We start from the raw sequence: 8,989 nt of genomic DNA, 5'->3' as shown, positions 1-8,989 counted from the left end.
AAAAATCCATCGGGAGAAAGGCCGGGGGGAAAATGGGGGGGGGGGGGGGGGGGGCGCTATTTCATTCATTTTGACTTGGACGGAAAAATAAATAATTATTGTGAAGATCACAAGAATACAGAGCTCTTGTGCGGTGTGAGACCGAGGACGGCTGTGGAATTTAAAATCAAAGACGCTTTTGAAATCATAGACAGCACTGCGCATTCACATGTTTCTTTTTTTCTTTTTTTCAGAGATGTGGGGAATTTCAAACATGCAATAGTTTGCTTCATAAGCCAGCTGTGTTCTCCCCACAAGCATGCATTAGTCAGAACATTTACAAAAAATAGGCGCTCTGAAAATATCCTTTAGCTCCCATGTTTAAAAAAAAAAAAAAAAAAAAAGTGGACAAATCCTTTTAACACAAACATTGCTCTTTCATTTCTTCCCCTCATCCGATCTCAGCCCCTGTGGGAAAAAACTTTCTCGGCTGTCACCACAGATATCTGGCCTGGTTTCACAAATAAATAAATATTAGCTGTGGGTAAACAGGCTGTGGAAGCGGCTGGGATCAGTGTAAATGGAAGAAACATCACTTTATTTACCATCGCTGAGCATCTAATTCTCTCTTTCAGCTGCTTTCTTTATCTTGAGAGCAGCCAGCCATTCCAATTTACCGCTCTCAGCTATCTGTCTGCTCCCTGGTAACAATCCTAAACTCACGGTGACAGCCTGTCCTCCTTTGTTCCCTGCCCATTATTGTCATCCTTTCCCTTTGGATTCGCTCAGGGCCCACCGTGCTCATCTCCTTCCTGACCTGAAAATAGTTTCGTTTTGTGTTTGACGCTGCCAGTGAGGCTTTGGTGTGGTGACACAGGAGCAGGTGATCCAAGTCAGACAGATATACAATGACATGCAATAATAGCATTAGAGCCTAGTAAACATAAACCTGTGCATGGTACACCCTGCTCAGGTAGCTTATTATTATTACAGTATTAGTGGTGGGACTTGATTAAAATGTTTAATCGAGTTAATTGCAGGGTCTGTATTTAATCGCACTTTATTGACAAAATGAGCATCATTTTCAATTCAAAAACTCTTAAGAGCTCAACAACAAATTTTATTATTTTTAATCAGTTTTTAGGTTATTCAACTATCAGACTGGTGTAAAGTGATATTATAACCATTCAGCTTTCAAGTGTTTTAGGAACCCACAATCGTTCATGGATCTTTGAACAAACACTTCTGTAGAAATTTGGACTATGGACGTCTGTTCTTGCTGCAACATGTTGTGCATTGAGATGGTGTTTTAGGCTGGAATCGCTCTGGGGATGGACTCCTTTTAGCACAAGTGGAGTGCACCATCCATAGTGCTTTAAGTGTAGGCAATAAGCTCAACCTTTGATGTCTTTTTTTTCTCATTCTTCCCTTTTGCTGAATTTCAGGCATAATAATGGAGAAGGGTGGTTGCTTAAATGTGCCATGAGGAGAAGCTTTAGATTCATGAAAATAATTGATCTTTTTACTGGTAAAAAAAAAGAAAAAAAGGAAAATGTGAAATTCATGTGTCTTTTATTTTAAAACTTTACAATTCTGTGCTAATTTGTGTTTGTCTATCACACAAAATATATTATAATTTGTAGCTGCATTACGACAAAATACGAAAAAGCTAGAGGTCTAAATGTTTGCAAAGCTTCCTATGGGAGACAACAGCATAAAGACTTGCGCCGAGAAAGGCCCGTGTGACTTGAACAAAGTAGATCTGAAATATAAAGCAGTAGCCACCAATGAGATGTCATGTGGTGATAAATTAGGAGCACAGAGAGAATATTCGAACAGGGAAATTAAGATATCAGGGCAGAACCATCTGATTAGATATTGGATGTAATTAGAGCGTCTCGAGGACATCTACTTCCGTTTGCAGGAAGCTTCCGTGAACCAATCAATACGGGTCATTATTAATTTACACCACTTTCAAACTCTATTATAAAGAAAGGGGGTATTTATGGTGGAGGGAATTAGATTAGATTTATCTTCAGTGTCCTCTGTACGAGGAAAAAGGGAGACATCTTTAATGCAGCCCTGACCTAAGCTGTCTGAGTGCACAGCCGAAGCTTTGCTCTTCAGCCACAATGGGCTGCGGGCGGCGTGAGTCTCTGCTATTGTCTACAGTGTTTATATCAGAGCGCCCGTGTCACTGACACAACCTTTATCATTTCCTCTTGCCTTTGTCTTTTGATCTGCAGCACAAACAGACAGCAAGCTGTGGGCTATCGACCGCAAGAGTTACCACTCTGTTCTCACACAGTGTGGCCTCAGCCACCTTTCTCATTCAGTGGAGCTGCTGAGAAGGTGAACGTCAGACCCTCGAAACTCTAAATATTGTCTGCTGCTTCTGTTTATTCTGTACTCCCGGATCTCTATTGTTGTTTTGTTTGTAAGAAATCATTGAAATATAGATTAGGATTTTTCTTCTTTTTTTTTTTATGAAAGTAAAAACTTATTTTTATACATAAAAAAAAATTATTGTGTCTTTTTTGTGTGTGTGTCTGTGCAGCATTCCCTTTCTTCAGTCGTTGCCAGACGATGTCATCAGTAAACTGTTTGATCAGGTGCAAGAGGTACAGATTGATTTTTTCTTTCTTTTTTTTTTTTAAACAGAATTTGGTAACATTTTCAGCTTCAATCTTCCTTTGTGTCTCGTCTGTGGAAAAGTGAAGACATTCACTGTCCTTTTCTTTTCTTGCTTTTTAAAAAAATTCCTCCTGCTGTAGACAAATTACTCAGATGGCGACTACGTCTTTCGACAGGGAGCTGTCGGAGACACCTTTTACATCATTAGCAAAGGCCAGGTAAAGTTAAATGTTCTCTAACAGCAGCTCAGCTAGAAAGAGTCTTTCAGAGAAATGGGCTCAGACCGAGTCCAAATGTCAGAGCAGCAATAGTAATTATTTTATGATAGGGAAAATAAACTGTGCCTCTTTTCTGCAGTGTTCATCACCATTTTTTTCTTTAGGTGAGTGTGACAGAGAAGAAGCCAGGCCGTCAGGAGCAGATCGTTTTGGCCGAGCTCTCAGAGAGACAGTGGTTTGGAGAAAAAGCTCTTTGGGGGTAAGAAACAGAGTTAGTGAGCGTCAAAGATATCACTATATAAAGAGAGTTAATTAAATATGTATACACACATGTCCCACTTTGTTACAATGACACAACCTATTGGCACAAATCTGCCAATCACATGGGATTAACATTTGCTGAAGTTCAAACTGAGCATCAGGGTGAGGAAAAGAGGAATTTAAGAAACTTTGTACATCACTGTTTGTGCCAGGCAGATTAGTCTTAATGTTTCACCTCAAAAACACAAAATCTTACTATTGTTGTTTTGGGTAAATAATTCCTTAATATTGATGAAAAAAGTACTTGTTCCATTTTTACCTATGACAAGATATTTTTCCCATGTTATATGTGAGATAATCTGCCATTGGAACTAGGACTTTGTCATCCATATTAAAGAATTATTCACTTAAAACAAGCTCCTGTTTCTTGCTGAAAAGCTACTTGTAAGTTAGTTTTGTCTTACTTCAGGTGTACTAAGATATTTGCACTAGAAATTGACTTCACATTGACTTCAAGCATTTTTCCTGCCATGTGCCATCTTCATCCAGAAATGTTTCTCTGTTGGACCTGTTAACGCTCACAACTGTATGTAAAACTTTCTCCACTTTGAGCGTTGGGGCTCCAACTGTTTCTCCATTATGATAGGCACAGATGGTAACGGTCTCCAAATCGTTCCTGTTCATTCTAACCAATTTTCTTTAATCTGTGGAACAGTCTGTATCTTTGGGGCTGGGGTAGCACATCTGAATAATTTTTACTTATGTACATATGTTAAAAAGCAAGGATCTTTGCATCTTCAGTTGATGTGTACTGTCTCTGGAAGATTTAATATATTAGTGAATTTACAGTTTTCTTTCTTGGTTCTTTACTGACTTTCTGAATGTTTCTGTTGTTTAGAGTATTGGTCAATCCAGTGGGTGTTGTCAAACCGATCATTACTGCTTGGAAGATAAACTTCCTGCAGCTCTCAGTCATAGCCACTAATAGGAAAATAAAAAGCCCTGCCCTAACCATCGATGCTTCTTGTTTATAGATTATGTGTTCATATCTGAGTTTCTCTACAATCTTTGAATCTGTGTAGAATATAAAGAATAAATTATAATCTTTGCAGCCAGTTCTTGGTTTTAAAAATGACCTCACAGCCTAAAAATGAATTACTTTCCTGCAGTTGATGAATGCATGTCTGATTCTTATGTGTTAATTATATTCTTATGATTTTCTTTATTTCTCTCTGCTCTCAGAGAAACCATCCAGCCTGTAAATGTGATGGCTGTTGGAGAAGTGACATGCTTGGTAATAGACAGAAGGTAAGGTGACAATCTGGGCAGACTAAATAACGTGCATTTGGAGAGTATCTGATTCAGTTTCTATGCTCTTATGTGTTGCATACATACTCTGATTCTTTTTGTCCAGAAAAATGAGGAATATTCACTACTTGCTTGCGTTTCAGGACCTTTAGAGATGTTATCGAAGGTTCAGGATCTGACAGCCCTCCACAGCTGCAGCAGAGCAATGAATCAAAAGTCGAGTGAGGAGCAACGCAGTAGCACCTTATTTTACATCCACAGAAAAACACAATTTCATCTGTATTTTCCTCCTCAGGCCAAAGGAGGATCCTGCCTCCCTGGCAGCTTCCACCTTAAGCGATTTCCAGATTATTCGTACCCTGGGACTCGGGGAGTTTAGTCACGTGGATTTGGTAAAGAGTTGATCTCTCTCTCACAATCGCACCGATCCCAGAGCTCCTGCCTCATTGAGATTCTTTCTTTCCACAAGGCTATTGATTTTTTTCCGCGCTCCCCCCCCTCCTCCATTGCTTTCAGGTGCAACTAAAGAGCAACACCAGGTGTGTTTTTGCCATGAGGGTCCTCAAGAGGAAGCTGATTCTCAACAGCGGTCAGCGAGAGCACATTCTGAGAGAGCGCAGCATCCTGATGGAGGCCCGCTGTCCATTTATTATCAGGTATCACTCATTCAGCAACTCGTTTCAAAAAATTGCGAAAGTATTTACACCCTTTAAACGTTTTCACACTTTGTTATGCCACAACCATAAATCTTAATCTGTACCTGTTGGGATTTTTTATTTTTTATATTTTTTGGAGAGACCAACTCAAATAACACATAATTGTAGCAACGTTTGAAAAAGTGGGTTTCAAGCTTTTTTTAGGTGTAAAAATCTCAGTGTGGCATTTGTTTTTTTAAACCACTACTTCGAAGGCCTCGAATGTTTGTTAGAGAACAATATTACGCAAAAGGCATCACGAAAACCAAAGAACACAGCAGAGAGGTGCACTGATTGAGCACCTGAATGTTAAAAGAGTATGGGACAACTGTATACCTACCAAGACATGACCACCCACCCAAACTGACTGGCTGTTCAGGAAGAGAAGCAGCTGTAAAGGCCTTGGTTGCTCTGGAGAAGCTCATCACAGCACAAATAGAAGTTGTGCACAGACAGGAAAAAGGCAGAGTCAGATTAATGGAGATGATAATTTATTGGAACGAAACTCACAAAACAAGAGACAAGCACAAGGAGAGCTGGGGGACGCCCTACAGGAACAATTAAGAAACAGGAGTACAAGAAAGTTAGCATGGATGTGCACAACAAAGGAAAGCTCTGACAAGGAGGTGATTCAGCAGACTGACCCTTAAATGACAAAAAGATGATTAGGCAACAAGATAACTATGAGACTAATCGAGAGAATGAAGAGTAGATGCGTGAGTAACAAACTAACAAGCTGAGGGAAAGTGACTAATTGACACAAAATAACACAAAGGGAACTCAAGGGAAAACAAAAGGATCAAACTAAACCAAAAGCTAAAGTCTAACACTAAAATAATACAAAGTATAATTTCCCTTCAGGTAATTATGCATCACTTTTATTTGTCTACCAAATAAACCCCCTTTTAAATACAATACATACAAGTCCATTAAAGTGGTTACAATACGAAAAAGGGGGAAACATTCATGTAGAATGGTGACTTTAACAATTTTCTTTATGTTTTGACTACAGACTGTACAAGACATTCAGAGATGCTGACCATCTTTATAGTTTGACAGAAGCTTGTCTGGGTGGGAATTTGTCTCGCCTCCTCAAAGAGAAGTGAGTATGTGAAGCTGCAGCGAGGTCACATTTTATCATGTGCACTGAAAATAATCAATGCCAGGCTCACTGTTTTCATTCAGACTTTATTACAATGAAACAAAAACCACTGATTGTTTTGGCTTTTGTCACGTCACCTTTTGTTGCTGGTTGTAATGTATTCTGCTTTGGTCAGTCACAGCTGCTTTTATTGATTTTCTCAGACTGATAACTCCTCCTTTATTTTTCAGAGGATCCATAGACGACGGCAGCACCAAGTTCTACACAGCTTGTGTTGTCGAGGCCTTGAGTTTTCTTCACTGTCGAGGAGTCGTATATAGAGATGTCAAGCCCGAAAACGTCGTTCTGGATGAGCAGGGTTATGGCAAACTGGTAACTACCAACTGATTCAAGCTCAGCGTTTTACCGTGGTAATGCTGACCGCATGGATGTGTACCGTAGATTGGCTCCAGATGTCTGAAGCGGGTTGAGGTGGGTAAGAAGACGTGGACGTTCTGCGGCACTCCGGGCTACATGGCGCCTGAAATCATCCTGAGCAAAGGCCACAGTACATCCGCAGATCTCTGGTCTCTGGGTGTTTTTGTGTTTGAGCTTCTCAGCGGTAGGTAAGCTTTTAACGTTTGAGGAGCCATTATTTGTTAAAGTGTTGTTGGGGATGATCTTAAAGTAAAAAGTCTTGTCAAGAGACATGACATCTTGGGGGTTTTTCACATTCAGACTACAACCACAAACTGTGCATGCTTTGTTGAGATTTATTGTGATACAAAGAGAAATCTGAAAAGGTTATGGATTTGTCATGAGCTCGTTTACTCTGATTAGTGTAAATAAAATCTAGGGAGCTGGGAATTGGTAAATTAGTAAGTAGGAGTTCATTTTTATGGTAGATTAGAGAACATTATTAAAGGAAAGGCATCGTGAAGACCTGTGAATATAGCACATAAATTTCTCCAAAGTAATGGAGAAACTTAAAGTTGGAACGTGTTCTGAATCGTCATCCAGAGCGTTGAACATCTCACAAAGATGTTCATTAGTTATTCAAAAAAGAAAACTTATGGAACACGAGGAAAAGCATTCTTTAGTCACATGGGACCAAAGCTGAACTTGTAAAACATTATATAATTTGTAGAAAACAGTCAGAGGCGCAATGGAGGGGTTCTGAAAAATATATACTAATGTGTTAGAATCTGAAATCCCTGGATTTGATAACTGCACATGGATACTCTTCATCCAGTCTAAGTTTGAGCTGTTTTGCCAAGAAGAAATAGAGCAAAGAAATGTAGCCATATTTGTCAAGCAGGGTTTGATGTAAAAGCTGGCAGATGCCCCTTAAGGCTGTAATTTCAATGTAGTTCTGCGAAGCTGTGACTAAGGGCTGAACACAAATAAAAAAATAAATAATTAAAAAAAACATTTATTGGTTTCTTTCCACCTTAGAAATGTCCATCTCTATTTTATCTGCCACTCCAAATCCATATAAAATGCATTCGAGTTTATGGTTGTAACCATACATAATGTGGGAAAATTCAAGGGGTGTACATACTTTTTGCGCATCACTGTAGATCAAAGGTTCCCGACTGGATGGTGTTTCTCTGTCCAGGCTCCCGTTTGATGGCTCTGACCCGCTGAAGGTTCTCACCGCCACTGTTAATGGCGTCGATCAGATCGAATTCCCAAAGTCATTCCGCAAAGATGCCTGCGATTTCATACAGAAGCTTTGCAGGTATAAATACTTTCTAATAAGAAAAAACAAACAAACAAATAAAACAAAAATAAAAAGCTGTATTTCGATGGATTTTAGTGTTTCTTCATCTTTATCCCGCTTCCATCACTTGAGGACATGAAGTGGGTGATTAATTCATTGCTTGTTTATTTTTATTTTGCTTTTCATCACCCAGGGGCAACCCTTCAGAGAGACTGAGCAGCCAGAGAAACGGGGCCAAGGCCATTCAGAAACACAAGTGAGAGCATGGATTGATTTCATTAAATACAGATTCTGGGCTCTGCTTGGAAACGCAGTGTTGCCGATGATGATGATGATGATGATGATGATGGTACTCTGTTTTTCTTCAGGTGGTTTGATGGATTCAACTGGGATGGACTCTGCAAAAGGAAATTAACCCCTCCACTTATTCCAAAAGTATGACATAATGAGCTTGACTCACTTCATTTTCTGTTTTGTCATACATTTTTTGTTTGTTTGTTTGTTGTTTACTCCGCTGTTTTGCCTTTCAGGTCAACCTTCCTCTGCAAAGCGCTACATGCGCACTTTACCCTGCAGAGGCCGTGGAGCTCTGTACGAACTGGGAGGATTTCTGACAACAGATTTCAGACCGAGACCCTTTTCCTGAGGCAGTACCTGCAGATACTGCTTTGAGACATTAACCACCCTCCTCCGCCCGAAAGCTTAGACTGTTTCAGGCGCAGAAAACCTTTATAGATTTACACGCATAAGAATTCAGTGATTTTTTTTTTCTTCTGCAAGTCCAAAGAAAACCAATAAACAAATATGTTGTACGAAACTTTCCCCCCCTCTCTCCCTCTTCAGTGTTCATTCTTGTAGTGAGACTTGTGGGGCGGTGTCTTCCTAAAAAGTAGAAATGGACCCAAAGGCTGACGTCTGCTCCTGTTCAAGACTTGCAAACAAAATCTCCGAAAGGAAGAAAAAGGAAGTGTGCGTTCTAACTTCAAAATAAAATAACTCATCCGCAGGTGTTAATGAGATCACAAATCTAAGGTTGATTTGGCCTGCGTGTATTTATTACTTATGCTACCGTATTTTCCAACACACGCAC

At 39.7% G+C, this 8,989-nt stretch overlaps 1 protein-coding gene across 3 annotated transcripts in view; it reads left to right on the top strand.

Annotated features, from left to right (window-relative positions):
* Positions 1–8,716, top strand: part of prkg1l (protein kinase cGMP-dependent 1, like) — a 14,185-nt gene extending 5,469 nt beyond the window's left edge. For 2 of the 3 annotated variants that reach the window (XM_015019785.1, XM_015019796.1), the window contains exons 6-20: positions 2,226–2,331; positions 2,537–2,600; positions 2,754–2,831; positions 2,996–3,090; positions 4,335–4,400; positions 4,544–4,621; positions 4,696–4,792; positions 4,917–5,056; positions 6,108–6,197; positions 6,428–6,569; positions 6,639–6,802; positions 7,795–7,917; positions 8,093–8,155; positions 8,268–8,334; positions 8,430–8,716. In XM_015019785.1, coding sequence (XP_014875271.1) covers positions 2,226–2,331; positions 2,537–2,600; positions 2,754–2,831; positions 2,996–3,090; positions 4,335–4,400; positions 4,544–4,621; positions 4,696–4,792; positions 4,917–5,056; positions 6,108–6,197; positions 6,428–6,569; positions 6,639–6,802; positions 7,795–7,917; positions 8,093–8,155; positions 8,268–8,334; positions 8,430–8,513 — 1,457 coding nt within the window. In that variant the 3' untranslated portion in view covers positions 8,514–8,716. Of the gene's footprint in view, positions 1–2,225; positions 2,332–2,536; positions 2,601–2,753; positions 2,832–2,995; positions 3,091–4,334; positions 4,401–4,543; positions 4,622–4,695; positions 4,793–4,916; positions 5,057–6,107; positions 6,198–6,427; positions 6,570–6,638; positions 6,803–7,794; positions 7,918–8,092; positions 8,156–8,267; positions 8,335–8,429 lie in introns of those variants that run through there. The other variant, XM_015019806.1, reaches the window with a different exon arrangement.
* The last annotated feature ends 273 nt before the right edge of the window (positions 8,717–8,989 follow it).

Source organism: Poecilia latipinna, unplaced genomic scaffold (assembly GCF_001443285.1).
Source record: "Poecilia latipinna isolate Pla-1442-1.1 unplaced genomic scaffold, P_latipinna-1.0 Scaffold82, whole genome shotgun sequence".
In the NCBI taxonomy this organism is placed as follows: Eukaryota; Metazoa; Chordata; class Actinopteri; order Cyprinodontiformes; family Poeciliidae; genus Poecilia; species Poecilia latipinna.
This window is presented reverse-complemented; position numbering and strand designations above follow the sequence as displayed.